Source organism: Acanthaster planci, linkage group LG16 (genome assembly GCF_054643075.1).
Source record: "Acanthaster planci isolate LZ-2023a linkage group LG16, COTS_SCS, whole genome shotgun sequence".
Classification (NCBI taxonomy): Eukaryota; Metazoa; Echinodermata; class Asteroidea; order Valvatida; family Acanthasteridae; genus Acanthaster; species Acanthaster planci.
In genome coordinates, this window is record NC_141792.1 from 7,675,670 (window position 1) to 7,700,623 (window position 24,954).

Here is a 24,954-nt window from a genome sequence, read left to right on the forward strand (position 1 = left end):
AAAAAAGATGACAAAATAGAGAGACCTCACACTGGCACGCCAATGCACCATTTCACGGGTATTTAACAAGGAAAAGCAGTGGTTTGTTCTTTAATACTTGGGAGTCTGGGCGTGAAAGCATGCATGAAGGCTTATTACAGCTTTTCTGTAAATGGCGACAAATTGATATATTGGCTCTGAAAAGCCCTTCCGAGAAAAAGCTGATTCTCACATATTCTTTACTCAAATGAATTTTGTTTCTAGTTCCACACAAAAGCTGCAGCACAGTTTAATTGCGATCGTTTTTACCGTTCAAGACTGATGTCTTTCCTTTGCTTCAAGCATGCTTTCTTTATCCTGGCCCCCCTGATCTAACTTTTGGCTAGTTTGCTGTACTGTCCTGAACATCGGTATCCACAGTTCAGGGACGTCTGCAGATCTTCAGCTTTGTTAAAAAAAATGCTGCAAACAGGGTGCTGATAGGTGTGGGTTGGAATCGAGTGTACCCATGTCTCCGACTCCAGCTTTCTGTGGGTTTAGTTGCCTCTGACAGGTTGATGAACGGATCTCGATCCTTATTCGTCCTTCTCGGACTAATCAAATCAGAAAATTGACAAGGCCTATTCTGCCCGCAAAATTGGCTTTGAAAATGCTTCTTGTGCCCTCATGGCCAGCCAGTCAGCCATGGTACAATTCACCTTGTGATCAAAGCAGAGTGTTGGAGGACAGCCTCAAGTTAATCCAAAAAGCAAATAAATTGAAGTTTGAAACTATCTATTAAGTTGAATAGAATTCGCCACTGTTGAGCCAAAGTGCTGGCCATATCTGCTGGATGCACAAAACAGGGAGTTTCTTAACTTGCGGGATTAATTTTGGAGAGCAGTGCAGTTGAAAATTGGTATCGTAAATGGAGCCCCCTGGGAAAAAAGTCAGAGTCGCTCGGAGGCTTCAGAAATGACTGTTAAGCTACAACGCCCTCAAGAGATGTGTTCACAGCACACTGCTCAGACACCAGGGTTGTGCTTTATGACCATGGTTACTAGATACTTTGAACTGACCTTGAGAAGTTCCTTTGTGTAGTTCTAAACTGACCAGTATTCTGAGTATGTTGCAATGCACGTGTACAGTGCAGCTCATCGGGCAGTTGCTTGTGTGTGCTAGTTCAGGCTCCCAAATTTTGGGTTCCTGATTTAGATTTTAAAGAGAAAATTGCGGATCTTCCATATTTTTTTTCACCTTTTCAATGTGATTCCTCTTCTTAACATTTTCCGAAACACACTAAATGACTTCCAATTAACAACTTGGAACTAATTTCAACTGCACTGCCTCTGTACCTGAATAACTATCCCAGGATGTGATCATGTTCATTCACCCAGTCACTGATTCCTTCTCGACACGTATGCCGTCAAACACTTTCATCGTAGAGCGATACAGAAAGTGGAGTCACTTAGAATTAGCATTTCTCAAAACTCCGTTTTATATTAAAGGACACCTTGTCTTATTTTATATCCAGATGTACCTAAGGATTTGCAAAAAACAAAATGGCGTCAGCCGTTAAATGTATCTGAAAGGCCATTTTTAAGAAAAGGCTTCTCTTGTTTTTTCTTTTTTCTTTTGTTACTGTGAAATGCTTTAAGCATCATAATAGCTAATGTACATAAGTGTCAGTACTTGAGTTTATATTTCTTCACGATTTGTGTTATTTTAGGAGCTTTAAATTGAAATGCAAATTTATTCTTTTGTTTACCCTCACATGATCTGTTCCGTTTGTTTTCCTTTTTATTTATTTAGTTAAACAGTAGTCACTTGTCAGGGAGTTGTACGGATTTAATATCATAAGCAATGTGGGCAACGGGGTATATGGTTAGTCGCTGGGTATTTGGGGGAGTATTTAAGATGAAGATAAAACTTGTTTGTCTGTTTTTGCCAGATGAATAAGAACACTTGCCATATGTAACTTCTGGGGTTGAAAGTTGAGTCTTAGCTGTTGAAGGGCGCCGTGGCCCTGGAGGCAGTAGTATATCGAAATGGGTATTTATCAGAGAAACATCAGTATGTAAGAATATATAGTACTATTAGGCCACTGCATAATAATATAATTCTGGTATTAGGGTAGTTGGTATGTAAATGATGAGGCAAGTTTACAAGGTAACCCACGCTGGTCATGTGCTCTTGAAGTTATTTGTAATAACGAGAAGGCAGTGAGGTTGGATGTTATTTAATCGACAATCAATTGACAGTTTGTACTAACATATGCAATAACAGCATAACATGCCATAGTGAACACCTCTGTCCCTTTTATGGCCACAAGTGAAACACACCCTAAATTATGTGTATTTCCCTCATTGTTTCCAGGGAACTATTGTTGTATGCAAACTTTGAACTAAACATCACCTCGGTTATTTCCAGGCTTTTGGTAACAGGGTTTTCGTAACACTTCGTGCGTATCAATGATCAGGGGCCATATTTATGACAGACTTATTTACCTGTTCACGGACTCAAAGCGTGCGGTAAAATTTACTCAAGTCACTGCGCTATGAAGTCCCAGCCACACTCGGGAGAGAAATTCATGCCAATACTTGCGAGGATTATCAAAAAAAACGGTTGGTTGCCTGTGGTTATTCAGCATAAGCTTTTAGTGTTTTCTGTGGTGTCCAACTCGAGGAATCTGAAATGACTTCAGCATTCAAGAGAAGACTGAAATGGTTGTTCATGCCTTCGAGAGTCTTCCATGTAGGACTTAAACTTGAGTAGGTTTGACCTCGTTCCAAACCAAAAAGAGATAACTTTAGTGTACACGTAATTTAAGCACAAAAAAGATATTAAGTTTTTGAGGAATAAATGTTGCACTGTGGATGAGCACGTCCAACCCAACCGCTTGACTTGATCTGGTGTTCTTTTCTTTCTTTCCCCGTCCGTCCCTGTGTCTCGTCCGTCTCTCTCTCTCTTTCTCGCTTCAGATTGCTCAACCTCTGTCCCAGGGGGTGGGTAACAAGTCGGCCGTCGGTCCTGCGTCGGCGGCCACCGCCTACGCCACTTACAGCGCCAAGGGGGCAGGGCCGGGAGGCAACTTTACGACCGGGAGCCAGCCGGCTGGGCGACGGCCCATCATTCAGCACGGCCCTCCCCAATTTACCGGTGTCCAGACCAACCATTTCGGACAGAGTAAGCTTTGTCTGATATTCCTCTTCTTTTTTCCCCCCTGCTTGTCCCAAGCAACTCTACTCTGGCCAGTGTTGTCCCGTTCCCCGCCGAGCATTTCAACCGCTGACCTCGGGAATGGAAAAGGGGCTCCAAAACTGCCAGGAAAACCCAAGGCCCTTGATAAATCTACTTTCGTATCAAATGGAATCCCATTACATTTTTTTTTTCTTTTTTTAATTCCTCTAACAATGCATGTGACTTTTCTTCTTGTGAGCAACATTGATTTTCCCTGCAGCTGGTCGATGCTTTCACCTCATTTGAGGCTAGGTGGTTTACATTTTCCAGATCACATGTCCAGGCAGCCAAGTGTACACAAAATAGCTTGCGTTATCGCAGTGAGCGTGCATGTTCACCAGTTGAAGGGGGAGACTTTTTCTCAGAACCCACAAATGCCTGTAACTTCAAGTCTTACTCAGAGGAAATACAGCCTCCGATATTTTATTCAGGTGGGGTGGGGGGCATCGCTGAAGTAAATATTTATTACTGGGTTTTGCCTGTCCGCAGTTCCTGCCCAATTTCACAGGTGTTGCATTCTCAGTGCGGTTTGAGAGCTGGTGCCATTTCTGTTATACTCCGCTTAGCATAACATGCTGATCGGCAAATATTAGCTGCAGCTTCCTATTAGCCAAACTTTTTGTGTACTTCGCCAATTTCTGTGCTTCACCGCTCCTTGAATTGGACACCACCAATGGGAAAATCTACTTGAGCTTTATACCCAGGGTGGGATGTGAACCCATGGCCCCCCTGCTCAGCAGCCCAGACGTCCTCAACCATTCAATAGCGGGTTAGCCTGTCGGTATGGAATGCAATTTGCACCTGTGGTCTATCCTGCTGGGGGAAGGGGAGGGGAAAATTCCCCCCCCCTGATGCCATTTGGTAATGGAAAGAACCTACAGCATTTCAAAAAAATGAAAGGGCACTACCAGTTTCCATGAAGGCAGAGGTAACAAGGATTCTTTTACGAATAAAAATTTGTACAGTGGTTTTCAACAAATGTCCAGTTAGCCCCCCAACACAAGATCTGGATACGCTTTGCCTCGGCGATCAAAGTCCACCCCCTCACCCCCACAAACCTCAGTATTAAGGATTGTCACCAGCCTGGCGTGGACTCCTTCAAGGAAGAAGAGCGTCAGTGGGTCTGAGGAGGCACCATTTCTAAGATGGCATCACACCCAAGAGTATGTTTCCCAATACGAGGTGCACATGCATTTCTCTCAGTTGATTGCTGAGGAATTTATCGCACATGCACCGCCTGCCTTTGCACGCGGTGCCCACTGCAGTATCAGCTTTGAATGCTAGTCGCCGAAATGAGATCTGTTCCCCGGGTTGTCTCCCCTCCCTGCAGCCATTCAGACCATCCCCCAGGGGAACGTACAGGTCCTGCCCGACCCCGGCCACGCGGTGATCGTCAAGAACCAGTCGGGTACCCCGTCCACACAGGCCACCGGCGGCAGCAATTATTACACCACCATGCTGAGCAACGCCTCCAGCGCCATCTCCAATTCAGGTGAGAGGAATGAAAAGGATGGGTGTTGGCACTGATTTTGTCCTGGGTACTCCCAGGTTATTCATTTTCCATGAACTTGTATTCCGCTGCTTTGCGTCATACTTTCCTTTTCCCCTGGATCATGTCCAACAATTGTTCTCCCCAGATTAACAAAATTTGGAAATAAGCAAGGCTGGGTTCATGCAGTGGTACTTGGCTGACTTTCCAAAACTACATTTGTGGCTCAATCTCCCATTAGATGCGACATAGTCCGGACCATAGCCCTCACCGGACTGTGTTTGGGTTTTTTTGTCCATGTTGAGAGAGGTAGAATAGGAGTTGGGTTGAAGGTTAAAGTTATGGTGCATTATTTTGCCGCTGTCATTATTTAAGGTGCGATTCTCACTTGAGCCTGCCCTATAGTCTGAATTCAGTCCAAGCTGGACCGTTTTTATTTGCCACAAGTTCACACCCTTGAGAAGCAGGGAGCTGGTACAGAGTAGTGATTCAGGTCTGGAATCTTGTCAACAGTCAGCCTGGAATTTCAGCCCCACTCACTTTTTTATTACTTGCGCAAGAATTGGCTTCCTTCTGGTGCTCTAGGTTGGATTCAGATCCCTCCCAGCCCATGTGATGGTGATGGACTGAGTGGTAGCTCAGCTTGCCTGTCAGTGCAGTGACGGAAGTTCAAATCCCACTGAATACATTTTTGGACCAATTATCTTTTCCAGCCCCCCCCCCTTTTTGATCTCAGTACACTTTTGCTAAATAGTTGGGGTGTTTGTGCAGATGACCTAGGATTCCCAACACTTGCCCACAAAGTCTGTGAATGTGGTTCGAACCCCACCTAGGCTGCATGCATGATTTCACAGTCACTGTTCCATTTCCAGCTCGCAGTCTTGCCCGTCGTTTGTGACTTACATGTACATTATCACTTGATTCTGCATCTTTCCCCATGCTGTTTTCCCTGTATATATTCACTGTGATGTAACAGTGCAGAGACTTACATGTTTATGTCGTTTTGTCATTTCATTTCCTGGTCCAAAAGTCTGATGACGTTCTGCCATTCCCTCTCGTAATCTTTTGGTTTGACATCAAAGTCTGTCACCTGCCTTGTTTCCATGTTGATTCTGAACTTTGCAAAAGGAAAAGAAATGTTGTTGCACTGTCAATTGAAAAGTGGTAAAGTTCCTTAAGTTTTAGACTGTGATCCGTTTAGCAAAAAACAAATCAATTTTCCTTGCTTCTTGGTCAGAACTTGAGCTGTGAAGAGAAACCAAAACTCCACTTGCTAATGGACAAAGAGTACTTTCAATCTCTGCTGTTTCTAATTTCTTGGTTTTGACAGTATCGTAAATAATTTTGGAGTATTGATGTCATCTTCACCTGAACTCGTGCTTTTGATGGCATTGTTCGAAACATTGCAATTGTACCGATTACCACTTGGTCAAGAGTGCAGTGACATTTGAAATAATACCCCGTTTTTTGTTTTGGCCCATCCTTTTTCCCTTCTCCCCCAAACCCTCCCCTCCCTTTTGTTGTCCAGTTGTGGTGAGCAGGGACATAATGGGTTTGCTACCTGACGCCCCTCAAAAATCACTCCGAGAAAAACACAAAGTAAGTTCACCCATACCCGATTTGGGGTATACTCCCGCTGTATTTTTCAGGGTATCCTCCATTGGGAGTCTCACAAAAAGTGGACATGAAAATTGACACTTTGGGGGATATCCCTCCTTTGGGGGAAATCAGTGAATACTTTAAATACCCAAATGATGTTCGGCTTTAAGGTAGGCACAATTAGTTACACAGTGAGTGTCCATAGGCACATCCGTAGTGCATGAACACTGTTCTGTTTCTCTGTAGACGGAGATGTTTACATCCATTTGTCACGTTTATGTCATTTTTTTCTCAAGCATGTAGTTTTGTCCACTGTCACACCAAACGTCACACATCCCCAGAACACTTTCACATCGTCAGTGGCATTCTATTGCTGGTACATGAAACCTCGATCAAAATTGAAGCCAAAAGAGGTCATCCTGCTGTAGTGTTCGCATTGGAAGTTGAGGGACTGGGCCCAAGATCATGAACTCGATGAACAGACAGATAGTACAAACGGAAAAGCAACGGAGAGCCAGTCGGCAGTGTAGAACACTTGGTTGGCTATTTACTCGGTGAACAAGTCCTGCCTGAGCTTTGCCCAAGGCTCTGGGCTGGTGGAGATGTGTAAAATGGCCACCTAAGATCATGAAGTTTTGCAAAAAAAGGGATAATTTTTTTTCCCCCTCCTGTTTCTGATCTCAGAAATTGCACTGTCTGATCAAGACCCATTTTGCTTGCAGTGGTGGAGTGCAGAGGTTTTTCACGTTGCGTTAACATGACAAAGAGAATGCATTTCAGGAAGCATACAATGTCTGTGGTGTGTGCGTTCCGCGCATGTCGGCGTAAATTCAACCGCTGACTGTCAAACATCACGTGACTGAAAAGCCTCTATAGAGCCACGTTTCAGGTTTTCACGCTTCTTTTTCTTTCCTTTTTTTAATTAAATTTGCAAATGCCATGTGCTTTTTTGCATGTCCAATCAGGGCCATCATCATCATCGTCATCATCACAAGTCAAGGGTCAAGATGGGAGGCAGATCAGATGTGAGTCGTCTACTCATTTTTCTTTTAAAAGAACCCAGCCAAGGAAATAAAAAGTGATCAGTTGTTGGGAGGGAAGGGACGGGGTCTAGTGTGTGTAAATTCAACACCGTGCTTTAAAGGCAAGTTGTTCATCAAACATGCTTACAGAATGACTTCTGAAATCTCACCTGTAATATTCATTGTGAGAGTCTTTCATGAAAATGCTTTTTGCAAAGTCATGCTCTGGAATTTAGACAGCTTAGACAGCTGAATGTGTGTGGGTTTAATAGTGACCATTGTAAACTTCCCCTAAAAATTGGAAAGATAAAAAGGAATGAGGAAAACGGGCAAAAGAAATTTTTAAAAATAGACGTACAGGGGATGGAAATCACCAATTTGCTTGGGAAAGACCTCAAAATTTCCCCGTCCCGCTTTCAATTTTTTTTGTTCAGCTGAGGAGTGCTTTGCCTCCCCCCCTCGGATATTCTCCCCCTCGAAAGAAAGTGGTTCCCTCTCCCCCCCCCCCGAAAAATGCTAAGTCCCACCAGTTTTGGCACCGCGCAAAGTGCATTCCATTTATTTTCAGGCCAGCTTATTCGGGACATCTTCAGCAAGATAAATTTCATGATGTTGCCCACAAGTGACAACACTGGCCCCAATCGAGGGTGTACTTTTTTTATCTAAAGGCATATAATCAACAACAGCGATATGGAATCATACACTGCTCAAACTTTGATGAACATCTGATTCAGAGATTGATGCGCTTCTCAATTCCAGTTGGCAAGTGGCTTGAGAATTGACCAGTGTAGAATCTGTCAAATAATTTGACCTCACAGTTTCTCAGTGTGTCGTTTAATATTCCACCAGAAGAAGTGATTATGGACGTAAAGTCTAATACCTGTAGTGAGATCGTTTTGGCATCTGTCGCAACGGTTTTCTTTTTCCCCAGGATCAGAGAAAGCTGAGTCAGCATGCAGCTACCTCCCTGGCCAACCTTCAGCAGCTGAGGACAGCGATTGCTGCCCGCAGTATGGTGGCATCCGCTGCGCCCTCCACCTCGGCTAAGCCTGCCAAAGATTAGCATCCCCCGTCCGTGATAATGTACCCCGTCCTTTAAAGAGGCCTGCCTCGTCGCACTGAGTGGACTGAAAAATTCACCAGTTGGTCACGGAGCGCTTAAACTAGGGCTGGCCGACAGTCTTGCTCCATCACTCACACTGATTGATTAACGGCTTTATGAAGAAGTTGATATACATGTATTTGACTTACAACATCCATCTTATTTGCAGGGTGAAGTTGTTTCCTTTAATAAGAAATTATGAGATAAGATAGGACTTCTGACTTAAAAGTTTCCAACTGCACTCCCATTTCTGTGACCCAGGGGTTTCCCCTTTGAAAACTCACACCCGCTAATAACCAGCTAGAGAAAAACTGAAGAGAAACCCGAGTCAGGTTCCATTAGTTAGCAAAGAGTCTGTGCTGCGTCTCGCTTGTACTGTGTAGTGTCGCACGTAGATCCCTTTTTGAAAGCAGAAGGAAACAGCACCATGGTGTATTGTTGTAGAAGTTCAGTGGAATTAGAACTGTAAAATGTGATCGCTGAAAGAAACTAATCTGAAGCAGCTGTAGAGGATATATTGGCCGTTTTTTTCAGTCTGGCCAATGGAATGTGCCAAAGTTGGCCAGTTGGCCACTGTGGACAGCCAGCCACTTTTAACAGCCAAGCCCATAAAGCTTATTTCTTCACAGGTGGCCTCAAAGGCTGAAAGTGGCCAGCTGGCCGGATCTGGCCAGTGACGCCACAAGGAACAGTAGACCTCCTAAACCACCCGTCAGCTTATTTCAGTAACCCAGAAGGAAACTCCACTAGACTTAAAAATGCAACCCCTCAACTTGGACATAATTTCTGTGTACATAATTACCAACACCTGTCTGTATATATAATGAGAGTTGTCAATGCTGCAACAAGGAGAAGGGTTACAGTAATTTTGTTACTTTGAAGAAACGTGAAGTGAACACCTGAAAACAGACATCGTTAGTTAAGTTGTGGTGTGGAGCATGAAGTTTAACCAAACTCGTAGATTTTAAAAGTACACTCTCCTGCATGCGCTTTTGGATCACACAAGTCATGACGTACTTTCAAAAAAATGTGCATGAACTTTTTTCTGAACAAATCAGTGTAAAACACTGCTACTTCTTGTTAATCAAAGACAAATCAGTTTTGTTTATTTTTGTACCAGTAGAAAGAACAATCCTTGAAAAATTGACGAATGATTCACTGATGGTATTCATAATGACAACTAACTTATGGTATTTGGAAATTTATTTTCTTTCTTTCAGAGTAATGTATATTTTGTAATGCGTTCACAGTATCGCCGTGTTGACACTTCAACTCATGAGGCGGGCAGACTTACATAAAATGACTCCTTACATCTGAGTAGTTCTGTTTTCTTAAGTAACATCTTTTGTTCTGTAAAGTTTTGTTATATTTTCAAGGAACACTGTCTTACCCAAACAAAGGCACACAATCGTTATGTTAAGACCGCTTTGTACAAACTGCTTTGTCTTGCACGCTCTGGTCCTGTGTATGTGTGTGTTGATGCCAGCAAAATAAGAGGAAGAGATGAAGAGAAATGGGTCTTGTTATTCCGTGGAGTCCAACCCGTGTCTGTTTTATCAAATCCGCTGTTTTTGTTCTTGTATTCCGTTCGCCAAGTATCCAAGAGTCACGCTCGAGCCTCTCCGCTCTCCCCACTGTACGAGCATCCATTTCTTATATATCAAGATCAGATCAAGACTTGATAAATTTAGCTCACCTGAGATATGTAGGTAATGTAGCATATTTATCCAGCAAGTCACTTACACTTAATATTAATTCTAGGCAATACTGATAGAAATCAGACACCATACTTGGGCCTTCTCACAAAGGTATGCGGCTATTTCCAACGGAACAGCCGACCATTTCGGAATGAGAACATGGCATTCCAATGGGAACGTTCCACATTATGAGATGCTCCCTAAGTTAATTTACAGTGATAGGAAAATTATTTCTTTTCTTACATATCAAATTATACGTTCATTTCAGACTATTTTTGGTGTTGGCCAACCTGCTTTTACAGTGCTCAACTTCCTCACAAATATAAACAGGTAGTCCTATTTGAGGCTTCCAACCTATTTTTTTTCACAAACCGTCTCGTCCACTCGCCTAAAAAAATCAGGCATGCAACTTTTCCTTGGATCAGCTGATTTCCTTGTTTTTCAATTTACACTCGCGCCATTGAAAATTGAAAAACACAGTCTTGGGATTTCAAGCTAATCATGGTGACAGACAACTAAGGTGGAAAGCTTGCGGTAGCACCATGCAAGGATACAATCTCAACGAAGTCAAGATTGGAACTTCCTAGTTTTTTGTCCAAGTCCAAGTTGCATGCTTGTAAACTGCTCGCAAAAGCAGAATATTTAAAGGCATACACACTTTGATGCCTGTTTTGGGGCCTGCACCCAGAGCCCTCTGTGTTCTTTCAGTCGTCATGGTGACCGTACACCCTCCGTAGCTTCTCCCGCTTGTTGCGGTTGCCATGTTTCTTCCAGGGCTTGTCTGCCAACCCCTGCGCTGACCCTTGCCCTTTGATCCCACTCGTACCTCCCCGGGGACCGATGGGCCCCTTGACGTGGGACGCCACCGTCTTCGGGGCAAAGAAGGTCTCGTCCAGCTTGCAGGATGTTGGTTGTTTCTTCAGCTGGTCAAAGAAAAGGACAACAAATGTGAACTCCAGGGCCCAAAACAAAATGAACGGGGACTTTTACTGAATGCCGAACCATCACAATTTTAATGAAAGAAAGGGTTAGGGTCAGAAAACTAGGGCTAGCTCGAGTGACATCTCGAGTTCACTTTAATTTTACCAATGTTGCCAAAATGGTCGGACTATTTAGTCTGCCGTTTGGAACCAGAAGCTAGGCATGTGGCTGCATCACTGGTTATCAACAGCAAATTCCATTCCTTAGTGCAGAGGGAACCACTGATGTGAAAATTACTGCGCCAGATGTCACTGACACTGAATGGCAGGAGAGTTGTAACTAAAGTCAAAATGCCAGTGACAATTAGATTCTACAAAAATGCTCGGGCTAGAATTGCCAGAGACTGACAATGACTGCACAGGTGCACTGCAAAATTGGAATCAGAGCTGACATCCAGACTTACCTCTGGTAGCAGCTACCACAAGCTAATACCCTGGTGATACCTTGTAAAAATTAGCCAATCCAGTGAAAGCATTTCCCAAGTAATTTGAAGCAATGATGGAGTATTTGCCAGTGGAAGAATTTCCCCATACTCCCACAAAGCCAAGGAATCATGTCCCTAACCAATGACTTCAAAACCAAAATCCTGCCCCCTAAAAAATTAAATAAATTGCCCCAAAGCATGGACACAGTGAGCCACCAACTCGTTGGATTAAAATGAAAGTTGTCTCACGTCAGCTTGACAGCACAACTTTGATCTCTATTTCCTGTGAAGCACTTGGCCATGTATGATCTTATTTCCTCAAGACGTATGCGGCTTGGGCAGGGTGAGTCTGTCCTAATCGCCATACTCGGGTTCAGCAATACTTCAGCCCCTTACCCTATCGCCTCTCCCCATCCCGGAGTAAAAAGGGACCCATGGGGGCAGATATGGTTACTGTGCGGGTGCATCAGGCTACATGTAGTGAACTCCCCACAGAGTTGAGATGGTTTCAAGCATGTTCAGATGTTGTGAGCCCAATAAGCAGGGATAATAACACATTGGCACCTCTGAACGGCACTTTCTGTTAGACACTGTACGCACTTTCTGTTAGACACTGAACGCCGTAAAACTGTTCTGATGTCGTTACTTTACGCAAGATTTTCACAGGAAATCTCTTCTTGCTGTTTCTCGACTCACTTTGGTTCCTTCCTCCGTGATGACCGGTCCCGAGGCCTCCCGCTGCGTCTTTGTAGCGTCACCGCCGCCACGGCTGGTGTCCATGCGATCAAAGTCCTGAAATTCGACGGCGTCCATCCCTGGCGGCGGGTGGCAGTACAGCAGTTTGCCCTGCGAGGGGCGAAAAATCCCAATTGATTAACATACGTCAATCATCATCAACCAAGAAAGATCAGCATCACACAGCAGCTGCTGTTTTATAGCAGCGTATGGAAACCTCGCTTCACACACGCTACCCAAGGTGTTGAGACAGGTCCAAAAATTATCCTAGGCCCACCCGTCAAGGGTAGTAGTGCATAAAGCACTCTCTTCCACTGTTCTAGAAATTTGAGCTAATATTTTGAAAATGAATGATTTTTTTTTGGTTAAAATCTTTCTCAAAGTTATGGAGTTGTATGAATTTTTTTTACCTTGACATAGTCTTTTAGGATGACCCTCGCTGCCCTAGGGCAGTCTGGAATACCGTGGTTGGTCATGAAGCCCCGCATATCTGTTAAAAATGCAAATATAACATTTCCACTCAATCTATTAAAGAACAAAATTATTGCATCATCTGGAAAATTCCTCTGCTTCAATTCCTCTTGGAAATTCATTGATATCTGCACCTGAAAACTGGTACCAGTGAAAGACGGATGAAAAACTGATCAAAGCAGCCAGCTACAAACTCTGGGCTTCCAAAGATGATCTCTGGCTGATTTTTGCTCCCGCCTGCTTATTTTTTTCTGAACTCGGCTGTAGAAGACACATCTATTGTACTTCGACTTCCACGGGCCATCGAAGCGAATGTCGCCGCCAGGAAGTGGCTTCCCTATGCAAATGCATGATTGCAGCCAAGCAGTCAAAATGACATGATTACGGGGAGCTTACAGGCATAGGCATTGAGGAACTCCCGGGCCGTGGGTGTCCTGTTGGCGTCTTCCCCCCCTCGTGGCTTGATGATGTTGATGCCGTAGATGTTGTTCAGGATGTGCCGAGGGATGCGTTCACACACGTGTGGTAAGGTCAAGGAGGAACACTACCGAGAATGCCAAGGAAATCCTGATAAGATTGCACAGGAAATAGTTACTTGGCAATGCTCACTGTTAAGAATGTTGAGATTACGTCTCTGGTTCTCGTAAGGAACCACCTTGTTCTTTTCAGAATTCTGTAGAAAAGATCTGAAAATGTGGGACCCAGACCGAAAAACAGTCATCAGAACTTGATCTGAGACCTGGGGGTTTGTGATCAAGGCCAAGACCTAGAGACCGCAAATGACGCAACAAAAATGTTTTAATAAAACAACAAAGGTCAAAAGACACAAGTGTAGGATGTGTCCGAGGACTGTGCGTTAGTCAGGAAAGAGTGTCCTCGAACTGACTCAGTCTCTAAATGTCCTCTATGTCTATGTATGTAAGTTGCCTGATGCCATGGTTATTTTGCACGTATTTTCCTTCACAATTGATTAATTGATTGTGTTATTACCAATCCCTCTTTGGCAATGTGTATCTACTGCATCTGGAGACTGGCAGATAAGAATGCATTCACAATTATCAATTCTCCAACAAGTGCCATTCAAAAGGGTTTGGGGACACAGTCCAAGTTCAGGCCGGTGGATGCTTTAGGCAAATGCAAACGTAAAGCCAATTGGACGTCACAAAAACACTTGTACAGTTCGCTTGAGATGAAGTGTGCCCAGCTCGCGCAAATTCGAAGCACAAATACTTGATCTGACACCACAAGAACCTAATTCGTATTTGCTTTCCTCAAGGTAAGACCTGGCATATAATGTTAGGTTTCTTCAACCTTTGCAGATTCTCAAGATCTGCAACGCGGTGGTGCATCCCCAAAAAACATGCCCCGTATAGACACTCTCGCACATGCAAAACTCTCGAAGGGGAAACCAATTTTCGGAAGGCCGGGATTGGGGAGGGGGTAAGAAAGGATATCAGTGAGACGGGAGGAATGCTGTCCCTGAGATGGTCGATGCAGAGGATGCCACTGACGATCATCTCGGCCTTGGAAGACACCATGGAGGGCATGACCAGACCCGGGCAGTCGCACAGACACATGGTGGGCTCCACGTACAACGTCTGCGTGAGAGAGAAAAAGTACACGAAGAGCCTGTTAAGGTTGATCAGGTCTTTCCGAATCAAGCTGATGGTTTGTGAGGATTTTGTAGGATTGAGGAAGGCGGAGCAAGGCCCTTTTTTGCTTTGAACATGTATGACAGCTTGATCAGAGGTGTAAATAACTATGGTGGAATTCGGGGGGGGTACCCCGGGGTACACACATTTATTTTCAAGGGGGTACTGAAATCAAATTAAATGTAGTCTGTACATTGTAGTTTTTGCGCACGTCAAAATTTCATATGGGGACGAAGAATTCCAATGAGAAGGGCACATCCCCTCCCATAGTTACAATGTATGCTACCACACTTCAAACCCCAGGTTGTACCAATTAATTTCTAACCTTTCAGAGTATCCAGAAAGATTTTTGTTCATAAAGAGAGTGGTTGACCTTACAGTCAGCTAAGACCAGTGTTGTGGTTGAGTCCATCTAAAGACCACTCACAAGACAAAACACGAGACTTGACCAAAGACCGGTCACCAGGCCTGGTCACAAGACCAGATCCAAGGCAAGACACAAGACAAGAAACAAGAGCAGACTGAGGACCAAACACAAGACCAGGCACAAGACTGGTCACGAGACCAGTCACAAGACCAGACTCAAGGCCACTCAAAAGACCAGTCACAAGACTGGTGACAAGACTGGCCAAAAGACCAGACCCAAGACCAGTCACAAGACCAGTCACAAGACAAGACACAAGGTTACCGATAAGGCCAGATAAAAGGCCAGAAACAGGACCAGTCACAAGGCTAGACACAAAACCGGTCAAAAGATCAGTCACAAGTAACAGGTTGAACAATGGCAAAGGTATGCTTCAGTTGCAATTCATTTGAATAGCATAGGACTTAATTCAAACTTGAGATCTTGTGATGGTCTTAAGGGGTCATGACCCGAACATTGGCTCAGACAAAACAAGAGTCACAGGACTAGGGCAAACATGCAAACACATGGCACACTCCATTCCAAATAGGAAAGAAAGAAAACCACTAGCCTGACTGTGTAACTTATGATTGTGAGGGTCAAACTTAATAAGCCTTTTACAAGTTAAATTTGAATAAAATCTGGTACACTGAGTTATCTGATTGCACGCAAGCATAATAATTTGAATTCCCCAGACTAAAGACACTGTTGTTATTCCTTGTGATCCACATAGTGACCACCATCTCTGGAATGGACTGGTTCCTTTGTGCCCTTCTTATCCACTGAAAATACTGTTTGGTGCATGGCGTCTCTTATATGACTAAGCAAAAGTTTGCCCTGAATCACATGGCATAACAACAGTGTCTTTAGTATGGAGAATTCAATTTGTTACGTTCACATGAATTTAGAGAACTCAGTGTATCAAATTTCATTCAATTTAACTCGTAAAAGGCTTATTGCTGGCTCAAAGAGTACCAAGGAACAAGATGTGGGCACAAAGATGTTTCCAAAAAGTGGAAACACTAGATTTTTCCCGAATCTTCAATCCCCTTATTTTACCTGGAAGTGTTTTGTTCTTCCCGGGGTTGCCGACACGGGAACTTTTTTCTGCTGCAGAAGAGCATTAATAGTGGAGCTCTTACCGACGTTGGGATAACCAACCTGCCAAGAAGGAAGAAAGCCTAACCATTACAGGTTGGTGGACAAATTTATTGCTGACCTTAGCTGTAAAATGTGATTGGAGTATTACAGGGGAAAAAATGCACAAAATACAAAAATTGGAATCCCCAAAACACTCCAAACGTCAAATCTATTATTTCGACCATAAAAATAACTCCCCCCCCAAAAAAATAAAAATGCCCAGAACGAAACTGCACACCTTCAGTGACATTGGTTGTGAATATAGTTATAAAGGAGATCTGTACATGTGAAATGTTTTCCTGTTAGTATTTTGTTGTCTCTTTTGTATTGTCTTGTTTGTTTCTGGTAATGGCATGCCGGACCAAAGCTTTGCTTTCAGGGTTTTGCCCCCTCTAGTGGCCTATTAGCTCATACATTGTTACTTATCAATTAATCGTCATCTGGTTTGGTTGTTCACTCCGATCTTCATATAGCAACTAAGACCTAGGAATCGCAGATAAATGTCTGCCGACAAAAAAAAAGGGGGAAGAAAAATTTTGACACGAGTAGAGAAAGCTTAAACTGAAACTTTTTCTCACCATGCCGACAGTTGTGACTCCCTCCTGAACTTTGGGTCCTGAGTGAAGGTGGTAAAAAAACTGAACGAGCTCCTCCCCTGTCAGGAGCTTGCTGTCGTTAACCACTTGGCCCCGCCCCTTTCTCTCCCGCCCCTCCTCGCCTTCCGGCCCACACCCATTTTCTGCATCACTCTCCTGTCTTCTGTTGGCACTTTCTGTGCTCACTTCCGCATTGTCTCCCGTGTCGTGACTGGCAAATCGTACAGCTCTGGACGAGACAGAGTCCACCAATTCGTGCAGGTTTTGATCTGTTTGTGGACAGTCTGCACTGTTCGTTTCTGAATTGCTTGTGTTCTGGGTCTCGTGGTGATGACCAGTTCTTTCACCAACGTCAGCCGATTCAGTGGTTGTCACAGAGGAAGTTGGAGGAGCTTCTCTGTTCAAGGGAGTATCAGGGTGGGTTGATAGTTGTGATACATCAGGATCAGGTCCCAGCCTCGGAGGTTGGAAGGAAACATCATCATCGCCGTCCTCTTCGTCTGCGGTGTCCTGGTCAGACTCTGAGGATCGCTCTTCTTCATCTTCGTCTCCATCATCCTGGTTCTCCTCAGCAGCCTGCCAAAGGAAAATTTCGAAGGGCTGTAACTTTTGAAAGGTCTGTGTTCAGGTACCCCACTCAGTAGTGAAAAACACAGACTATTTGCCGCCAGTGGAGGGCGCTTCAGTGGTATGCCACAATTTCCCACGTGTACCAGGTGATAAGGCACGTTCACCAGTGATGCAAGAGCCCCCAACCACTAGACTGGTTCTCGACCTCCCTCTTATACCAGACTGTCTTAGCATTGTGCTCAAACAATCTCAAGCACAATTAATTTCAATCATTACTGCTGAAACCCATGAGAAAATTCTTCAAAGTTTCAGCCTCGTATATTTGTGAAGCAAGAACAGAGCGGTGTTGAGGTTAACTTAAGCCTGAAGCTGATACAGAGATGAAATTGAGGCTTGCAAAACTTTCACCATCAGGTTAGAGGTTAGTTTGATTAATTTTCTTTAAAAAGTCAGAATAGCCAAAGTGTCAACAACAACAAAAATCCAAGCTTTTGGACTTTTGCTTCTTTTTTCGGGGCAGGGGGGGTCTTTACTAGTTAGATAATGAATTTAGCTTGGAGTCTAGTATCCCGACTACTCAAACAATTTCACCCACCTCTAGTTTGATCCTCTCCGTTTCAAGGACTGCTGACCAGAAGGCGACCTTCAGCCCCTGTTGGGAGAAATAGTCAGCCCACTGCTGCCTCTGCTGTGGAGTTAGTAGGTCAGCCTTGCTGATCAAGACCATGTTCTCCTTAGTGCTGCCCACCTCTTTCACATACTTCTCCTACCAGCAAAAGTTGATTTAAGTAAACATTCAGAACTGTTGTTTTTCATCGGTTTTCACGCATAGTTTTGAAACTGAAGAATATGGGCATTTCGGAAAATAGGTTCAAAATGTCCGTTATGGTCATGTAAATAACACAAAGCAAAATGTACGAATAAAGTCCCATTGGAAATACATCCCAAAGAACTTTAAGTATTGTGCATTTAAGTATTTGCATTAAATCGATAATGCACCTTTCAAATTCAACAGTCCAAGACTCATATTATGATCCAACCTGCCACCTTGAATACAGCAAACTACACTTTTTATCTATCGGGCTACAGTCGTTTCGAGAATAGAAGTCAACGTCTTTTGCAAGTTTTAAAAAACCCTTCACTGACCAAATCTTCGCAGCGGAATAGGAGAGGGTTGCGAGCGTCCACTATCTGGACGATGATGTCACTGCGCTCGATGACTCGCCAGAGCTGACGCCAGAATTCCAGATTGCGCTCAAACGGCGTCATGACCACGTGTTCCTTCTCTTGCAACCTGCAGTGCACGACCAATTTCGGGCCTTACATACAAATACAGATCTTTGAATTTGTTGCATATTTTTTGACGTGAATTGGCGAGTCGTGGACGTGTGTGAATAATATGTGCCTAAAACAGCACGGTCCCTTCCCGGGTTTTACAAAATTCCTCCAACCATTTGCACGCTGCGATTCTTTGTAAATGTCATCCCCGGCATTTAACCCCTACCTTCCAAGCTTTGTTCACCATTTCACTCTCTGACACTCGTGTGCATCATAGTTGTTGCAGCACACTACAGCCATGCAGGGTACCCAGATACAGTGGGGTTGGCAGAGTAAGGTCACATGGCGTGCACGTCTCCACACAGAGACTGATTCCACAAAGAGTGGCGCTACGTGCGATGAGAGGGGGGAGTGCCCAACGGGAGACTGGGGCTCAGGTGACTATCCCCCCCTCCCCCGAGGTGTTTTGGTCTTTCTAAAGAAAAAAACGAAGATCTAAAATGCACAAACATCTAGAACTGTTTTCTCTGATCACAGCCATAGATGGCAGTCTCCTGTGGTGCAACATGGGGGGAGGGGTGCTTGAGCATCATGAGCTATTTTGGGCTGAATTCTGGTCCGAGCCCCCTCCCCCCACGACAAATCCTGGATGTGCCGTTAATCAGGAGTAGTACTTACAATGCCAGTTGACGGCGCCATTCCAGGAACGATTCTCGCTCCCTCTGGGCAAGTTGTTCTTTGGTGGTGCCGGCATCCCATTTGGGCCTGATGAGGAAAACCACAGAAATTTCTTGAGAAAGTTAATCGCCGGGTCGGAGCACTTTTGGCACCAACCTGAAAGTCCACATTTTCAAACAAGCTAGCCAAAAAAAACACTGTTTTCTGGCTACAGGGACCTAAAATACACAAATCTAAAAATTGAGAGGGAACAGACATTTCGGTCATAGCAGAATCTTTCCCAAAAGACCTTTGGGAAAATATTCTATAAGGAATCAATATGTGAGGCCCTTTTTTCAAAAAAACATACAGTTGAGACTTGTTTTTCCTTGCACTATTACATCCCAAGGTTACCACGATGCTGTCACTTTCCACAACTAGTTTTCAGGAAGTCACCCTACCAGTCATCAGAGGGATAAGGCCTCCTTCAGGCTCACAACTTCTCTAGACCATCACAACCAGTCTTTTCTTTTTATTCCGAGTTCCTTGTTATCATTGTCGTCCTCGGCACTGTTTGTTTAGACCTATTCTTCATCTTGATTTCTTACGCACGTCGCCTGTGACGTCACTCTTGCATCATCCTAGTACAGCTAAAAATAGCTGGATAAAGATTAACATCTCGAGTCTCGAGCTTTCATTCTTGTGCTGGAATTTTGTTCAGGATTTTTGTTACAAGTGCATCATTTTATTCTGATATACACAGCTTATTTTGTCAGACTTTGACCGCAACTAGGGAATTTTTCACAAGGGAGCTGACTTCTGTCTCCACAAATGCTTAACTCTCAATCTTTTTCATGTCAGATAACTGGTGTTACATGTACATTCACATGGAGTTCTATTCAATCGGTACCGTGAATAGTTCCGTGAAATGTAGGTATTGAATAAAAATGAATATCTAAATATTCAGTTGAATGGAAGGTGAATATTCAAATCCTAAATTATTCAATTTGGCTCAGCTTTATGGAGAGTCGAGGTGTTACGGAAGCATGGAGGCTTCCAGTCAACCATCCTGTCCAACTTCCCCCCTCCCCCCACCAAAGATTTGACACCACCAGGGTGTGTTTTGGCCCGCTCACCGTCTGGGAATGCACAGGAGGTCTTTGTTGAGTTCTTGTGCCTCCAGTATGGCTTTGGTCTCCTCAGCTGATGGAAGGCCCGAGTCGTTGGGGTCAACCACACGGATGTTCTGCCTCTCTGAAATGGGAAAGAAAAAATGCACTCTGTATGATCTTTGGGTTCACACACATTCTATGCCTACAGTTTTCGGACTCATTTACAAAACACAGCTTGTACACACGTCTCAAACTAGAGCTAGTGCCTTGTATATAGGCAGTTCACAGAAAAGGATATTGGCCATTTCTTCAGAGTTTTGGGTCTCTGAACTTCCCCTATATCCCACTGACATTTGATCAACTACTGTTTCCCACAAAGACTTGCTCAACAATCCCTAGGCTACCAGCAACACGACACCGCGAATCATCGATTATCTTTTTACTGTATTAATCCCTAGGCTCTAGTATCCCCTGAATAGGAGTGGAAAACGGATGAAATACATTTCTTCCGTGTTCCCCCAACCAAAGTTGGATAACGAAGGTGCCTTCAAGAGTATATGCCCCCCTTACTTTTTGAGGGGAGGGACAGCTTATTAAATCATCTTCTCCTCTCCCACTTTTTCCTAGCGTGAAAAAAAAAAATCAGGCGGATTGTGAAGAAGTTTTCAAACTTCCCAACAACCAAAGTGTGTTCAACAGTACTCAAAATATACCCAGCAAGAAATGAGACCGAGGGGTACCCCCCCAACATGTCCAATCCCTCTACACATTCCAGACTATTGTTACTTAACACATCCCCCCAAGATGTCTGAAAGGAATTCCCCAGATTCCTGCGAGACAATGACCAACACAAAGCAGGGGGGGTTCTCTCTGTCTCATACCTTGCTGCATATGACTCAAAAGGGAGAATAAAAAAGCCATAAATACACTGCTGTGATGTAAGATTATACGGGAAAGTAATACATATTACAGATGTACGAACACCTGCTTCTCCAACATTGCGCCCACATCGTGTCATATGGTGTCAGCACCTTCCCCACATCCTTTTCAGATTTCCATAGCTTCCCAAGTCATCCCCTCAATTTCTGGCGCGTATTTTCGCCACTGCAGACAACGGATGGGAAGGCAGTTCAGGGAGGCTCTCACCTGCTGTGAACTCGGTCCCTGCCAGCTCAGCCGTCAGGAGGAAGTCGTCCAGGTGGCTTTGCTCCGTGACTGAGTTGAGGTTGAGACGGCCCCAGTCGTAGCCATCGTTGAGCTCGCTTGTGTGGAGCTGCAAATTCACACCACAGTAACACACACTGGCTTCAGAAAAGTTGGTCACCAGAATTTCACCAAAAAAGAAACTTTGGGGTAACTGCGGGTGAGGAAGCCATACAAGGCCTGTAGACTGGTTCCCATAGCAGCTGCTTTCCTGAAAAGATGGGTCTTCAATACATGTACGTCTTTCCTACATACATGTATATGGTTGTGGGACCCAGGATACAGAGGTAGACTACTGCAGTGCTGGCCCAGGAATGATTTGGTACACGTACATGTACGAGTTGACCAGAACCCACTGGCTCTTGAATTGCCCTTGGGTAGCTAAATTCAGTTGTAAACTTCAATTTCCTCACCTTTTGAAGAGCTGATGAATGCTTAGGGTAAAACTAAAAATATGCCCACACAAGATGACATGGTATGCATGACTCTGGAAGCCAGACGCAATATGCCTCTGTACATGTATGTATGTTGAGTTCAACAATGCACAAAATGAAAACAGGCCTCGAATTTCATTTTGTTTTAGGGCACTGCCATGTGGCATTGATGGATTGGCTGAAATAAAGGGCACTAATGCCAAACGTGAGGGCATTAATGCCATCAGCGTACCAAAATTACGGGCATTGATGCCATCCCAATTTTTTTTTTAAATTGCATGAAAATCAGGTATTCATTCAGGCTTATGAAAAAGTAGGATTTGCATCATACCTGAGCATATCCGTGATTAGTGCCGAACCAGCAGCCGAGTGTTGAAAGGCTTTGGCCTGTTTTGACTGCAGCCGTTCTTTCCTCGGCGTTTTGCCTACCACAAAACTGGCCAGGCCAGTGATTTTGCTTACAACAATGTACGTGAGAATATACCGTGAACGCGTACAAGTTGATGAGCACTTAATTCTAGACTAACATTACTGCATGGTACGTTAAAACGTTGGCTTGGGCATGCGCTGTTATGTTAAATCGTTGGATAGGCCGGCAGGTGTTGCCTATATCGCGCTTGCGATCTTGCAGTGTGCATGGAGTGGGCCGGGCTGCCAGTGCGTGGCAGGCTAAGTGTACAATATCCCCACATACACACAGTGCACACACACCCTGCATATGCATACATGCCATGCATTTGGGTGGCGCGGTGCGGTGTTCCGGTCGAATGTGAGCAATCAAGGGACGTGTATGCCGCTTTCCATGCCGCTTTCCGTGTACCTCGCTGAACGGGAGCAGTCGATATGCACGTGTAGGGCACTACAGCCAAGAGAAAAAAAGGGCACTGCCATCTTGGCGGTGGAACACGGTCTTTTTTCGGAGGCACCACAGCCAAAGGAGAAGATTAGGGGTCAAGTGACGTAATGTTCAATGACCTTATTTTAAAGATGGCGACTGTGAGAGCGAGCCCGTTAGATTGAATGGATAAAGGCAAAAAGACTGGAAAATACCTGAATAACACTAAGTGAAATCATTTAATAAATGGTTTTTAGAAAGCAGAAAGGTCAAGGATCATGTCCGTGTGCAAAATAAATTGCATCAACGATGATAAGTGGGTGCGCCAAAAATGTTCAGTACGCCGACACGAAATTGCGTATACGGATGTGTGGCTAAGGATGGATCGGGAGTGAGAGTCCGTGCCACACTAGTGGGGCTAGCTGGGCACATGCACAATGGACCTGTGTGCTGTAGCTGTAGTTGGGTCAGCAAACTATAGTATAGGGTAGCACTCTTCTCTACTACTAGTTGGGCCCGTCCTAACTATAGTGCTACAGTTGGGCCGGCCCAACTACAGCAGAGGGGTCCAGTATGCATGATGTGACCAGCATGTGCCAAAGTCATATTGTTTACAAATATCATGTCATTGGTCATAGGGCTAGATGAACAGATGAAGTGCCACATTTTAGATGAATTGTGTCACGTGTGAGACACATTGAATTGGATAATGTTTAGACATTTTCCACAGACATTGGTCAACAATAGTCAGGCCAGCCCAACTGCAGCACTACAGTTGGGCCAACTATAGTTGGGACTGTCCCAACTGTAGTTGTATACTGTCCCAACTGTATGCTGTAGTTGGGGCGTAACAGTACTACTACTAGTAGTAGCCTACTAACATAGTCAGTGCCTATTTCATGCAGGGCCCGCCGGCCATGGCATGGGCTATTCACTGTGCATTAATTCAGTATTTGGCATGTTTGGGTGGGCATGGTCAGATGGTAGGGGGGATGGCAAATTTAAAACTCACCTAGCCCCACTAGTGTGGCACGGACTCTCACTACCGCTCCATTGAGAGAGAGTCCTTGCCACACTAGCATGACTAGTGTAGTGGAGTGGGGCTAAAAGTAAAACTCACCCAACTAGCGTCTGCGTCTCTATGCTGGTTAGAAGTCTTGAATCGGTCCCTTATTATACTCTTACCCAAAACATTACGATTCTTTTTCTTTCCCATTTTTGTAAGACCAAGGAGGATAGGTAAGACTGAGTACAAAGAATAAATTCTTTCAGTTTTATAACTCAAATATTGGTTGTGCAACACAACATATCATGATGCACGTGAATGAATGAATGAAAGCTTCCCAGATTGGTTCCCAACGTAAAATGCGTACTACATGTATGCATTCTCGCCCACTTGCGTTTAGTACCAGTGCCAAATCGCTTGAGTCACACCTCATGAGGGCGCTATTTTATTTGTTCGAAGCGGGGATTTTTAACTTTAAAGGCATGGAGTTTTAAGTAGTTGTGTCGCCAAATATAAAGTCAGCAAGAAGACTAAGCATTGCCTATTATCCATGTTTCATAGTCTTAAAAAGTTCGACAGGCATGACTTAGCATGAATGATGGCCATAATACTTGATCTAACAATGAATGCCAAACCATTCAATTGCTGGCATGTTATGAAATTATGCTTTATTTCCATACATCATTATAGCAAACTATACATGATACAAATTATGAAAAATATTTAGAGCAGATGGTTAAATAATGTTAAAACACTGACTGAATACGATATTGAAAGTTTCCACAAATATGGTTGGTTAAAACATGAATTTTAGACTGGTACATAGCTTGACTTCAATTTTAAACAACTTGGTTACAATTCTTAATGTAGAGAGTAATGCCAAACTCATAATTTAGAAATTGCATAATGAAATAACTGAATTGAAACACATAGGAGCACTTGGAAAATTTAAAAAACAAAAACAAAACTACAAACACAAAACAAACTAAAATTCCAGAAATCCTGAAAACAAAAAATAAGATAATTCTATCTCATTCTGATCTCTTTAAAAGAGATAGCACACAAAAAACAGTTCTTCAAAAATTAGAAATCATATGCCTTTCCATTAATTGTCATCAAAATCCCATTTCTATCAGAAAAATGGCATTCTGAATCATTCTTGAGAAAAAGCGGAAAGATAAATACAAGAACAATTATTTCTAACAAAGTTGAGAAACAATTAAGTTCTAAGAAGTGTAAAGTTTACAAACGAGGTGAAGGTCTATGTGAACTGACACTGCGAAGTTTATAGACGAGCATTATATGCCATAAAAAGAAAACACAGGCAACTGTGTGGAACAAGAAATTTTT

General features: G+C 43.8%; 2 protein-coding genes across 8 annotated transcripts in view; one reads left to right on the forward strand and one right to left on the reverse strand.

Annotated features, from left to right (window-relative positions):
- The window catches only part of LOC110986563 (ATP-dependent chromatin remodeler CHD5-like), a 46,696-nt gene extending 36,760 nt beyond the window's left edge, over window positions 1-9,936 (forward strand). For 4 of the 6 annotated variants that reach the window (XM_022248524.2, XM_022248525.2, XM_022248526.2 and 1 more), the window contains 5 exons: window positions 2,940-3,144; window positions 4,529-4,690; window positions 6,216-6,286; window positions 7,252-7,311; window positions 8,240-9,936. In XM_022248524.2, the coding sequence (XP_022104216.2) occupies window positions 2,940-3,144; window positions 4,529-4,690; window positions 6,216-6,286; window positions 7,252-7,311; window positions 8,240-8,371 (630 nt within the window). In that variant the 3' untranslated portion in view covers window positions 8,372-9,936. The remainder of the gene's footprint in view (window positions 1-2,939; window positions 3,145-4,528; window positions 4,691-6,215; window positions 6,287-7,251; window positions 7,312-8,239) is intronic. The other 2 variants (XM_022248527.2, XM_087147077.1) reach the window with 2 other exon arrangements.
- Window positions 5,400-23,960, reverse strand: lsg1 (large 60S subunit nuclear export GTPase 1). Of its 2 annotated transcripts, XM_022248529.2 has the most exons (14): window positions 23,719-23,960; window positions 21,273-21,399; window positions 20,151-20,268; window positions 19,036-19,122; window positions 18,226-18,373; window positions 17,675-17,845; window positions 16,492-17,085; window positions 15,833-15,934; window positions 14,173-14,316; window positions 13,115-13,238; window positions 12,658-12,737; window positions 12,209-12,358; window positions 10,766-11,030; window positions 5,400-5,799 (listed from the first exon to the last, which is right to left on the reverse strand). In XM_022248529.2, exons 1-13 carry the CDS (start codon window positions 23,812-23,814, stop codon window positions 10,812-10,814), a joined length of 2,160 nt encoding a protein of 719 aa, XP_022104221.2. In that variant the 5' UTR covers window positions 23,815-23,960; the 3' UTR covers window positions 5,400-5,799; window positions 10,766-10,811. The 2 variants fall into 2 exon arrangements, with proteins under 2 accessions (XP_022104221.2, XP_022104220.2); XM_022248528.2 differs by lacking the exon at window positions 5,400-5,799 and having other exon boundaries at window positions 9,596-11,030; window positions 23,719-23,959.
- Between the last annotated feature and the right edge of the window lie 994 nt (window positions 23,961-24,954).